At 53.0% G+C, this 13,281-nt stretch overlaps 2 protein-coding genes across 2 annotated transcripts; both read left to right on the top strand.

The window, feature by feature from the left end:
- Nucleotides 1-691: 691 nt before the first annotated feature.
- Nucleotides 692-1,875, top strand: MRS44_012544 (uncharacterized protein; the record flags this gene model as incomplete). The annotated part of the gene is made up of 4 exons (XM_046281124.2): nucleotides 692-1,111; nucleotides 1,162-1,231; nucleotides 1,279-1,491; nucleotides 1,544-1,875. The coding sequence occupies 4 exons, from the start codon at nucleotides 692-694 to the stop codon at nucleotides 1,873-1,875; spliced, it is 1,035 nt and encodes a 344-aa protein (XP_046133003.1).
- Nucleotides 1,876-5,647: 3,772 nt separating this feature from the next.
- Nucleotides 5,648-7,565, top strand: MRS44_012543 (uncharacterized protein; the record flags this gene model as incomplete). Its single annotated transcript, XM_046269444.2, has 2 exons — nucleotides 5,648-5,991; nucleotides 6,047-7,565. The coding sequence occupies 2 exons, from the start codon at nucleotides 5,648-5,650 to the stop codon at nucleotides 7,563-7,565; spliced, it is 1,863 nt and encodes a 620-aa protein (XP_046133004.2).
- Nucleotides 7,566-13,281: the final 5,716 nt, after the last annotated feature.

Raw genomic sequence — 13,281 nt, 5'->3', positions numbered from 1 at the left:
CCTGCCTCTTGTTGTGCTAGAAATTCCAGGAGCAAGGGCAGGCAGCGCCAGGTGTAGCAGGAGCGCACGAGCCCAGGCGGGCAATTGCTGCGTGAGTAGTCCATGCCCAGCTGGCTGGCGGTCCGGGGCGGGCCTGCCTGTCTGGAGATTAGGCCAAGATGCCCCTACAAAGACGTACTAGCGGCGCAATTCGAAGCACCCACACCTGGGCATGGAAGGCGCGGTGCAGGTGCAGGGTGCCACTTTCACTCTGCTGCAGTGCACGTACGCCCAGAGTCTGAGCCTGAGAGAGAGAGCCAACTCGATCGGATGGAAATTTCCCCTTTTTGATGCGCCGCGTCCTCCTCCTCAATCAAATCTTCTCCTTCTCCTTCCTCCCCTTCTTTTCAACCCTTTGTTCTCCCTTTTTAATCCTCCTCATTCCCCAATCGCCGCCTGCCTGGCTTTTTTCCTTCTCCCCCTTCTCTCTCCGGAGGTCCTTCTACTTCTTGTCATTCCTTCCAAGTCTTTGCTCGAGCACCTTCACGTGTCCTCCGCCGTCGCCGGCTCTGTCCTGTCGCGTCCTACCACAACGTCAGACAAAACTGCCTCGAGAATCAGCCACGTCGACACGTCACTCGGCGCCTTTGTTCTGTAATTAAAGAGCTTGTTGGTCACCATTCGAGTCGGTTCAGCCTCCAGATCGCCCATCATGTCTTCATCTCCCGCAACCTTCTACGAGCAGCTTCCTCTGCCTACCATCGACCGACCCTTCGGCATCCACCTATGGCCCATCTTCGACAAGGCATGGACCGCCGTCGTGGGCTACTCGGTCAACGACTTCAAGTTCGTGCCCTTTGAGACGCCCATGTCGACCCTCAAGTCCACCTCGATCTTCATCGTCATCTACTACGCCATCATCTTCGGTGGTCGCGAGTTCATGCGCAACCGTGAGCCCTACAAGCTCAAGACTCTCTTCCTCATCCACAACTTCTACTTGACTGCCATCAGCGGAATCCTCCTGGCTCTCTTCATTGAGCAGCTTCTCCCCACTGTTGTTCGCGGCGGCATCTTCCATGCCATCTGTGATGCTGAGGGTGGCTGGACTCAGCCCCTGGTTGTCCTGTACTATGTGAGTATCTCTCATTTGGACATGTTATACGCTCGTACTGACTGTCACAGCTCAACTACCTCACCAAGTACCTCGAACTCCTCGACACCGTCTTCCTGTTCCTCAAGAAGAAGCCTCTGAGTACGTTCTAATCCCCAATTTCGAAACATTGGCTAACCCCTATCCAGCCTTCCTCCACTGCTATCACCATGGTGCCACCGCTTTCCTCTGCTACACTCAGCTCATTGGCTCCACCTCAGTCTCTTGGGTTGTCATCTGCCTGAACCTCACCGTCCACGTCGTCATGTACTGGTACTACTTCCAGAGCGCCCGTGGTATCCGCTGCTGGTGGAAGGAGTGGGTTACCCGCCTCCAGATCATCCAGTTCGTCATTGATCTCGGTAAGCCCAATTGCATATTCCTGCGAAATAAAACATGGCTAACAGAATACAGGCTTCGTCTACTTCGCCTCGTACACCTACTTCACCTCGACCTACTGGCCCTGGGTCCCCAACGCTGGCAAGTGCGCTGGCGAGGAGTTCGCTGCCTTTGCTGGTATCATCACCCTCAGCTCCTACCTGGTCCTCTTCATCTCCTTCTACTTCGCCACATACAAGAAGCAGGGCAAGGCGCCTAGCGGTCGCCAGAGCCTTCGCCGCATGTCCCAGGCTCCTCTTCCCGACCCTCACCTGGTCCAGACCACCCCCGTCAAGGGCAAGTCCAACGGTGCCACTACTACCGGCTCCAGGACCAACGGTGCCACCACCCGATCTCGCAAGGCTTAGACGGTGTCCGACGACACTGTCAAGCCTGGCACGCCGTCGTAGCAGGAGGGCTTCCCAGTCTAATCCCTGTTGGTTCTTGAGGGTATAGCTGCGGCGTGCGGTACGAAAAACCAGAGGCAATCTGCATTGGAGTTGGATCCGGATCGATCTCGGCGACACCGACATATATAAAACAGTTGTTTGGAGATTTCGTTTTTACCGAATTGGGCATCTCGGCTCGATTGACTTCAGGGCTGGGATCCGCCACGAGTAATATTGTCTTTATGGGCAGTCATAATGATGGAGGGTGTTGATGAGGCTTCTCATGGATTTTGTGTTTACCGGGCGAACATGGGGCATATTTGGCAGGGCGTGCATGGTTATTGGGACGACAGTCTCGGTCGACGTTGCGAGCAGCAGCAGTCGGCCCCAGGCTACGACGATCTACCTAGAACCCTTGTAATCACTCTTCGCGGGTCATGTATGATAGATATTTTGGATGGTCCCTTCGGGACTACCAACAGGGGGTGTGATAGATGATGCTAATTGATGTATAAGTCCAAGATTGAGCCACGACATGCCTGTAAAGTGATGTGGTAGGGACCCAGAGCCATAGCGGCCAATGATACACTTCGTGATTCTATTACCAAGTATTTAGAACGTGATGACTGCGTTGGTCGACGAACGCTGTAGAAACATTGCAGTGTACCAATCGATTCCAGAGTCATAGGTATCCGGTTGTTAGATAGGACCGAACAAGCATGAGGTTGGTCACGACCCTGAGGTTGACCATAATCTTAAGGGTGGCCATGATTCTACTGTTAAATACCTAGGAACTTGAGATTCTTTGTGATTCTCAGGTTGGGACTGAGAGGTGCTTCGATGTTGGCCTTGAAACTGGACTTGGCCAAGACCCTGAGTCTGGCCTTAGTTCTGAGGAAGCAATTCCTTGCTGCTTGAACTGATGCACGTCTACAGCCCATAGTTGAGAGGTTTTGCAAGTCTGTTCATAATACTCGGGCTTGGTATTTAAGACCAAGTGTCAAGACGTGCCGAGCAACAACAGCCCGTCACGGTGTTGTCTAGAAACTGGGCCACTAAATGAACGCTATGATTTATTTCTAGACTTGCGAAATTAACACCTGCTAAGGTAGAAGTTGGAGAGTAAAAGCAGTCTTACCTGGACGTCTCCTCAACCAACGCCTATCACTAAGTGGGCGATGGATGATAAAGGGGTGGGATCCACGGAGCAAAACATCAAAGATAGTAGTTAACAAGGAGCAAGGACAGAGAGGACGAATATTCCCGGATCACTTAGTCCAGCGATTTCTACGAGGGCCTGTGCAAGAAGACCATCCTCGCCAATCAAAGTATGGTAGTCAAAGGCATGGAGAAGTGAAGGAACCGAACACCTTGGGCAAGCCATATGAACTCTAGCTATCTCAAGCCTTAGTTAAAAACATGACGATTAAACTACAGCGTGATCCTACTTGAAGCAGATTCTCAGAAATATGCAAGGACATGGCTGGAGATCGGGTAGGCTACCAATTCATGGTAACCCTACACTTGATGGACAACATGGTGTGGGTGTTGAACGCAGCGTCTGCGGATATCCTGATGTCTAATTGGTTATAGTAATTTCTGTATCAATGAAGTAATCGAGAAGTAGTTCCAGCTACGCCAGTGCCTAGCCTGGCTTGAGTCTGATGTTGGTGATGTGATAACAGCCGGGTAGATGGCAGAATTGACACAGCGAACTTGTTAACGTCGCTGTTTGAGCTGAAGCCTGTATATTAAATAAGCATTGTTTCCGTGATGGTTGGCATGGTGCTTCAATTTAATATCTGATGTTCGTCTACTGGGATGGTGCCAAATAATCTGCCCTCTGGGTGTGCAATGAGGTTAAAACAACTTCAATGATGCCAATGGTAAGAGTCCCATTAGACTACCCCTCACATAGGGGCATTCTTCCTTGTTGAAGCTCAATGTTTAAAAAGAACTTGCCCGTTATGATTCCTCTGGGCTACGTTTAAAGCATAATTCTCTGGCTTGCCGTGGTCAAGATCACACTACTACCTGACATATTATCGTTAATAATACTCTTCACCCCAGGCAAGGTACCTGTTTGCATGAGAACAAAAGACAACGCTAGGCTAGAGGACGATTTTGTGTACGAGCTATGCCTGTACCCATTTGATCCTTTCTTGGGAAACGATAATGGAATGCGTTAATCAACGTTGGCCATTCAACCCTTACCACCTGAGCCCAGGCACTCTTGTTTGTGGTGCACCACGTTCACCATGGGCTTTCCGATATGGACACATGCACTAAATGGTCGGACAGATGGCAAACTGGCCAAAATCGGGATTGAACAGTTGGCCAATATCCCTTTTCACTTTGGCATCACAGGGCTTGGCATGTACTAGCGAGGGAGGGAGGTCTAAGACTTCAGCCCATAGATGTCTCTCCACAGTTCTCATTCAGCCTTTCTCTGCATCGTGCCAAGCTCTGAAAGCCATCTTGCACTTTGCAACACTGCACGATGCCTTAATTCCAAGTCCCAAAGTCTATAGAGATGAATTGACGTCATGTCTGGGGTTGATAGGGTCGGCTATACAGGGACAGGGTGGAAGAGAGACGACAGGAGGAGAGGACAGGCATCCCTATTCCAATGAGTGTTAGTCTGTCCAATTTGCTGGCTGCCAATACCCGTTGGAGCTGGTTCAAGACATGGGTCCGCATCCCTCAAGCTGCTATAAAGGGAAATGTCGGCCGCATATCCGGGAGGGGAGACTTTTGTAGGCTCCGGACGTGTTGAATATGCATTCGCCGGCCAAGCATCAGCCATTCGAGCTGGCAGTCATCGTCTTGGCGTACGGTCACTGCAGGACCGTTGCTCGCCAAGGGTTACGCGAGGAAAAGCTCCGGGAGGGGCCATTCGCGCTCGCGCTTACATCGATGGAGCAGTGGCATCTGTTGGTCTCTAACTGAGATGGATGGACGCAGGCTTGTAGTCTTGTGTATTACCCATCTCGGCCCCTTTTCAATTTCAAGACCCAAGGGATACACGACACGAGTAGCCCCTCATGGATAAGCACTACCGGCTATCCGTGATACAGACAGACAGACAGACAGACAAAGACTTCTCCCCCCTTGACGCCTGCTTCTCCCCCATTCTCCCCCTGCCTTCAACTCCGTCCCGTCTGCTGTCTGCCGGTTGATCAGAGCGCGCGCGCTTGGGCTCCAAAAGCAAGGGCAGACGCCACTCAGCCTGGATTTTGCGGGGCAGCGAATCGACAGGCGCTGTTTGGCAACGATTCACTGGCTCAGCAGCTCCCGCCGACGTTTGGATCCAGCGCGTTTATTGCATGATTGACCTCCTGAGCTGCCATCTACCTGTCAGTAATTCCCCTTACTGCGTCGTAGGTTCCTTCCTGTTTGATAACAGGACACTGGACAGGTACATCACCACGTGCCCTCCCGCGTTCCAAGAGGAAGGTACCCTGCTGGTACCCCTGCAATTATTTACAAGTCCCTCCATCATTCAGTCCCTCCACCGTCCGTGTCGCGCCCAACTCCCCTCCTCTCCACGACTTCTCCCTCTCCCTCGGCTTCAACCTGGACCTGGATCCTCCTCCTTCTCGTTCTCTTTTCCTCATTCTTTGCCTTTCATAGTCCAATTCTATTGCCTCAAACTTCCTTCCGTCCTCCATCGTTGTGTCCTCCAGCGCCCAGTTAGTCGCTCACAGACACCCTCTCTCGACGCTGCAACCCATCGAATACACCTGCCAAGATGCGGAACCCTTTTCGGCGCCGGAACAAGAAGGATAAACTCGCCAACGGCCGCCAAGGCTCCGACGCCGGTGCCGTCCCCGACGAGTTCCGGCCTCCGGGCGCCGGCCGACCGCCTCTGTTCCCTCCGACTCGCGGCTCTGCCTACCTACTCGCTCACCTCCCGCCCAACGTCCTCCAGCGCATATTCGCCTTTGTCTGCCCGCACGCCCGAGATGAGAGCTACGAGACTTGTGAGGGTAGCGCGAGCGCAAGCGATAGCACATGTATGCTCTGTGACTTGCGCGACCTAGCGCATTGCGCCCAGGTCTGCCGCGTCTGGCGTCAAAACGCCATCAAGGTCTTGTAAGTCTCGCGACAGTTGTCTTGAACGTACCGTAACTAACGGCTTTCGCTCCAGATATCACAGCGTCCGCATTGATGCCGTTCACTACTGTCCCCTCGAGGCATGGCTGGCCGAGAGACGTAAAAAGACACACCGATTCGATCGCAATGGCATCCCAGAGGATCCTGCCCAGGCCCGTCTGCGCCTCCTCCGCCGTACCGTTCGCGACGACCCGACACGCATCGGCAAGCTGGTTGAGTACCTCAAGATGCCCTACATGCTGCGCGAGTCCTCCCAGGTCGAGCTTGCCCAGACCATAGCTGTACTTCCGAACCTCAAATACGTCGACCTGCCCGAGGGCATGTTCTGCGACGACCCGAGCTTTGCTACCCTACGTCTTGAAGTCCAAGCCCGATGCCCCAACCTCCGCAAGATGACATACGTGGGCGGTTCTGAGCGGAGCTTTACCATGCTTGCCACAGGGCAGGTCTGGCCTCGAATTGAGGTGCTTGAGCTTAATAATCTCAACATCGATCCCATGACCATCCGAGCTGTGCTTGGGAGCCTCACCCATTTGCAAGCTCTAAAGGTGTCTGAAACTCCAGGCCTCACAGACGAGGTTCTATCATCATCAGACGGGATGCCCACTCTACCGCCAATGAAGGAACTGGTGCTCAAGGACACGCCTGGTGTGACCTTGAGGGGGCTCATTGAGTATCTGGCGTGGCAGGAGACACAGCAGGCTCTGACGGTCCTGACCCTCAAAGATACTGGCGTTCACCCTGCCACTCTGCAGGAGATTCTCACAATGGCCTCGTCTCTCAAGACACTTGCTATTCAGACAAACGTTGTCGAACAGTTTCCCAACTCTTCCAAAATCCGTCCTCTTGCATCCAGGACATTGGAGACGCTACGATTCGAAATCTCTGGAGCTTCATCCGGTCCCTTTGCGAGCGTAACGCAAGGTTATTATACCTATCTTGCCTCGTCTATCCTGGGAGGAGGCTTTCCCAGGCTTCGAAGACTATATGTCCATGACGATACCTTCCCGGACCAGCTTCAAGGACTCCCACCTCCCAACGCCGCCTTTGCTGGAGGCCATGTCCGCTCCGGCTCTACATCGTCGACCAAGTCGACTCCTGCATTCAATCTCTCGCCAGCTGGTGGAAATCTCCCTCCCTTTGCGCCTAAGCGGCCAGTTTCCAACATACCTCCTTCCAACAAACGCTTCAGCTCCAACAACCCCTTTGCCCGCGGCCCCTCTTCTCCTCCTCCCACACATCATCTCGAAGTCTTTACCAAGAGTGACGAATTTGGTAAGTGGAACTTTGCTCGGATTGACCCTATTCGGTCTGCCGCAGCCCCGTCTCGTCGACCGATCAGTAGCTATGGGCTGGCGGCCGACGTTACGGGGTTGGGGTGGGATCAGGGTGATGCCCGGCGAAGCATCATGGTTGGTAACGGAACTGGTGGCTTCCTAGCCGTGCCAGGCCAAGGGGGCGATCGTGACAGTACGGGCAGTGGGCTGTCTGGGGAATGGCGGCCTCAGAGCAGTGGAGGGGAGCCTCGAGGCAGCCGAGATCTATGGAGATGATGATATGAGCGACAATGCCCAGCTTCTGGGGTTCATCTTTGTCTATCCCTCAGGGGCATCTTTCACGATCTTTATGGTATGAGCCTTCGTTCTCTCCCGACTTCCTGGTCCCCTAGCTAGGAAGTCTCAGCAGAGCCGGCGGGAGACAGCTTCGATGGTACATTGAGGGCACGGCGAAGGGACAAGAGGCAGCTTGAAGCTGATCTGTTTTATGTGTTTGTTTGTGACGGTTGCATTTTTGGAATCAAAATACCCTAGCAGTTACATGGAGAATTGCATTTGTGTTGATAGTAGTTAGCGAGCGGGCGAGTTTGCGGGCAGACCTAGATTGATACTAGGAGATTATTACTTAGACCTAGAGTAATCTATATTTCTTTGTAGCTTTGGTGTTTCTGCTGGTGAGTGAAGGTTGGTGTTGGCATGGTAGGGTTCGTTCTGTATCATGACGACACTTGTAGGTGAGTAACGTATACTCCTTTCAGTCTCTTCCGTCCATACTGAAACGCAATTGTACTAGGCTGATGCAATTCCCATTGCCACGGCCTTGCTTTGGTATCTTTGATGTGTTGTTTCACCTTGTACATCCGCATCCGCGAGATACTGTGTCAAGTCCCTCGCTTATCCCCAATTGCATCACATCCACGTCGCAAAATCCAAGATTTCGCCCTCTGTGCAGCCTGTAACGAACCCGTCGATCGCCCTCCTGTTCATCAAGTTCTGAACTGCTTGCGGCCCGATGACGTTGTTGTGCATCCCAAGCAGGAGGGGACACCCTTGTCAATGAGCAAAACTCAACTTACCCTACATCAGCGGCTCCAAGGTTCTTGACGATTGTGTCACACCATGGCAGAGAAGTTATAGAATGAACGGTCTGATTATTGGAATGACATGGTACGGTTATTGAATGCAGGTTCAACGGCTTCGGTTTGGACCGATGGTTTTTTTTTCTTTTTGTTGGGTTGCAGGACCCACGGGTTGCGTGGGCTGATGATGCTGCAGAACATGGTGGATTTTTCTAAAGCAAGGGAGAAAAGGAAAGAAAAAATTCCGTCAAGGTCATGTGTGTATAATATGGTCTGATATTGAAATCCCGAATGCGAAGGGGTTTTCGGAAATGCAAGTAGGGCTCTAGAGAAGCAAGGTACTGCCGGTACTGTGCCTGGTTAGAAGCCGTGGACAGAGGCTCGACTGATCTGGGTTGAGTTGTTTGTTTCATGAATCACCTGACGTGTTTTGTTTAATGCCCTGAGCTGTGCCACTTATCATTTAGATCTTTATACAGAGGTCTATCTGTAAGATAACTGTCTATAGGAAGTGGCTTATACTGGTAACAACACGGAGAACGTGTTCAGGAATAGCAACCAAGCCAGTAAGCACCTTGAACGACCCAAGGTTCAAGCATGCCGCTCTCATGATAACAGAATCCCAAGAAGCATAACAGAAGCATCCCAAAGCAAGTCATCCGAGAACCAACCCAGGGTCTCCCCCTCACACTCTCTCCCCAACCACACTGCCAACACATACTCACGCACGCACGCACGCACAAGCCTCCCCCTTGAGCATGAACGAATAACAGCACATCAGTTGACCGTCAATCAAAAAAGCCGTCGAGGGACCACCCCAGCTTTTTGGGTGCGGCTCAGCTTGTGGCGACGTTGACTAACGCTCGTCTTCTCGTGTTGCGTGCTTGCATTTGCACCGGGCCTTTTCTTGCCAGCCAGCGCACATTCTCCCGCGGGGTTGGGGACGAGAATAGTAACAACGGCGGCGACCCCGCAACACGGACGACAAGACATGTAAACTGAGGAGAAGAAGAAAAATCTGCACGGATTCTTCTCGACGAAGGATTCTTTTGCTTGGGAATATTTTGGTTTATTTTCAGCTCGTGAGGTTGTGGCTGCATCATCGGCCATTGGTTCCCCGTGCCGACCTGTCATCCTGGCAGCTGAGAGAGAGACAAGCAACCATCTCGTAAGCCCGACGTAGGCGCAGCCGCGATAGTGGATGGATGTCTTGCTCTCCCACCGCAACTACAGACTATCAAGCATCCCACCTCCGCAGTCCACCGGAAGCTTGCGCCCCTCCGTGCTCCCGCGGGAGGCAGTGTCCCGAACAACCTGTTTCGTTTCATCCTCTGACCATAGCTCCCTCAACCGGAGGAGTCGAGTACACTGTGCATTGACGACTTTATCGCGTAGGATCGCGGGGTAGAAAAGAATGTTGGAAATGTCATCTATGTGAGGGATGCTATCGACATGGGGACGCATTAAGAACGCGAGACCGGTCTTGAAACAACCGGGAATGGGGACGAAGCAAGGGTTGAGAACTGGACGAGACAGTAGAGTCACGCTATAGCGGCCACGCGCGACGCGGACAATTGTTTTAAGCCAGGGAGGAGCATAGCCTTGGCATCGTTGTTAAACTAGCCGTCATCGCGTACTCGGACATCCCTTGAGTCAAGAGACGGGAGGCTGGAACTTGCAAAGGAATAGTTGTGTCAATAACTCTCCTTGGGCGCATCAAGTTTCACATCCGTCGATCATCCAGGGAGTCAAGTGTCAAGCCTCTTCCCCGCTTGGTAGTAAATCGCACCGAGAAACCGGACACTGGTTCCCTTGCAAGGGCGAAACCGTCTCCGTAGCGAGCACTATCTTCGAGACAATGTCTAAGTTGGAAACATTGGTCCCCAATGCTTGGTATCTCTTGCTTAGCCTCTCCGTGGTCACAAGGAGTGTAGTGTCGTATTTCAGCCCCCATAAGTGAACAAGTACTCACAGTATTTCTCAACACTTTGTAGAGTTCACGGGCTAGAACTTTTCAGCTAGAATACCTCGGGTTTGAGTTTCTTGATAATGGATACTCGGGAACCCAAGAGGGGCGGGTCCCCGTGTGTGGCTGCTTAGAACAGACCCAAATTTGGGTGCTACAGCAGCCATTTTTAGACAGCCGAGCCAGATGGCGCTATACCTATCGGGGGATTTTGAGTGGCACGCGCATGCATGGGTAGAGGTGGCTGGTGAAGATGGGCTCTGCTTCTTTCATCCCCCACTGTGACGTTGCCGTTGTAGATGTGGCTGGTGCACAGTCGAAGTGGCTTGCGCTCTGGACATTCCCGTGGTACTTGAGAGTGGAGACCTGGGGAAGGGAAGGGAAGCTCCCGTAGGCTCTCTAGCTTTTTTTTTTTTTCTTTTCGTCCTTTTCGCTTCCCGCTCCTCGCTTCCTGCAAGGCCCCAATAATGACGCCATGTGGTTGGAGCACCATCCGCCAATCCATTCCCGACATCGAAAATCATTCAATATCGGGAGCATATTAATTAATAGATTCGTCGGCATATGTCGACAACCTATTCGATATCAGATCATTTGTTATCGAATTGACTCTAGATACATTCCATACCGTCAACTTCCGATGCTCTCGACTCGCCTGGTCTAAACTCTGTCATCCAGACATTCCATCGCGAGGCGCCGTCCATTGCTGACATCTCTCACCAAAAGGGCCGCCTCGTCGGTCTTGCCCGGCAACAATGGCCGCTTACAGGCTTAACCGCCCGCCTCAGCACCATCTCAATAGAGTTGAGGGGCAATTCCCGAGCAGCCGGACGGCACGCTCCAGAGCCGCTCTGATGGTGATGGGTGTCGCCGGTCGCAGTATAGGGCCGGCTGTCAGAAGTGGAGTGTGAAGGCCATCTCATCTCGGACGGAGTTGTTCGAGATGCATCATCTTCGGGCTTGGCCAGCTTCAATTCCCGTCAATGTAGCCCCCGAGTATCTCTCACTGTGTCCCATGTCATCAATCTGTCCTTAGCGGAAAGGAAGTTCGCTTGGCCCTACGGGACGGATGACATGGTAAAACACGACCGCTGTCAGGTGCTGCACATTCGAGACTGGAACAAGATTCTCCGTGTCCATCACCATCAAGTATCCAGTATCAGACGAACCTGCGACGGCATGATCTACGTCTCATCATTGGCGCCCCTGGCAGAGGACCCTAGCTCTCTTGCGCTTTTTGGAGGGGGAGGCCCTGTCGACATGCCTGACCAACCTGAGACCTAAATGGCAAGGGGTTTGGATGGAGGTGGGAGGGGTTCGAGGCCTTGAGGGTTCGAGCCGCAAAGGGCGAAGCGCTCAAGGGCGACGACGGTCCGCCGCCTCTTGTAAACTCCCATGCTGCCTCTGATCCATGTCGCAGGGCAAGGCTTCATCGGAAAGCATCATGAAAGAAGTCATCGGGGCACGACGCACACTGTAGACTCAGCTTGCGCTCCCTCCGAGGGAAATACGACCGAGAAGAGCAAGGCGGGCGCCCCGTCATCCTCCAATGTGAAGGATGCCATGCCACGCGCGATGAGGGGATTTTTTACTCTTGACCCCTCTGGAAAAGAGACTGCCGGAGGACAAGACGGTAGTCATGGACCTGTGAACCACACAAATGTCGGTCTGGCGATAGAAAGACTTTTGAGGCGATGGACGGGTGTCTGGCGCGCGCAGGGAGTTGGTTGCTCTGCGAGACGTGATTGGCCAGGCCCCGTCGCATCTGGTACGATGGCATCCATGCCTGACCAACGGCGGATCACCGATTCTGGTGGAACCAGTTGGAGGAGGAGAGTTGATCAGGCTTGCTTGAGAGACGGCAGACAGCGCGCTTCAAGAGGAGGGCCTGTTCGCCCAATCTCGATTGTGCGTTGTCAAGTTCCTGCATCACACCCACGACTCCCCGACCAATGCGAGGCACGGGATGGAGAAAGAAGAAGAGACCAAACAGTGTGAGAGGCTCTGATGCAGCAGAGCGTATACACGAGGGGCCTCACATCTCACGTCGTGCCTGTGCTGTGCTGTGCCGAGCCCAGTCCAAGTCCAGTTCAGGTCCGATATTCCTCAAGGACGAGAGCTGTGCCGTTGCAGTTGCAGACCCGAAGTCGCAGCGTGCCTGCGTCTGCCCACGTAGGTACAGAAAAGAGATGGTGATGTACTGTTGCATCGCATCGTGCCCTGACTGAGCACGCGAGGATTTACACGCCAGTGCCCTTTAGAGGACTCCGCTTGCTGAGCTGGCCGAAGTTGGCGCAGAAGAAAGAGGCAGATCAAGAGGGAATAAAAAAAAAGTTGGACTCGGCACATGCAACGTCGTGCCTTGGCCAGGTTGAAGCGGACGCTCTTTGGCACGGCACGAAAATGGAGTACTCAGCGGGGGCGCAATGCGAGGCGATGCCAGGAATGGATTGAAGATCAGGTTGGCGCCCACGTTCTAAGCTGGAGCTGGAAGAAGGTGAGCAGCGATGCATCCAAATCCATTCTGGTGGCTTCCATCTCTTGTTTAGTATCATGACACCGGCAAAGGCGCCAGCCGACGACAACACACACAACAGGTCGGCGGATGGGTTTGGGAGGGTCGTGTATAAGTGCGTGCTGCAGCTTCTCAAGCGTAGCCCTGCTGCATCCCCAATGTGTGTGTGGGCTTGAAGATGGATGGATCAAGGGATTTGAATGGATGGCAAGACGTGATACGCGAGAATAGGCGGTCGCAGAGTTCAAGGCCAGTCCAGGCACAGACAGGTACAGGCACAAGGCACACATAATCACCAAGCCCAACATGAAGAACCCCTTCCCTTCAGCTTGCTTGCCACGGTAACCTCCAATAGGTCTGTCGACCGAATATGCGACCGACTTTTTACGGCGGCAAGGCAACCGAGATTTGTGCTTGTTTATTCCAGACTCT

The sequence above is a fragment of the Fusarium solani genome, assembly GCF_023522795.1.
Source record: "Fusarium solani strain SB1 chromosome Unknown bctg00000008, whole genome shotgun sequence".
NCBI classification, from domain to species: domain Eukaryota; kingdom Fungi; phylum Ascomycota; class Sordariomycetes; order Hypocreales; family Nectriaceae; genus Fusarium; species Fusarium solani.
The sequence above is the reverse complement of the archived record's forward strand: the minus strand, read 5'-3'. Positions and strand labels throughout refer to the sequence as shown.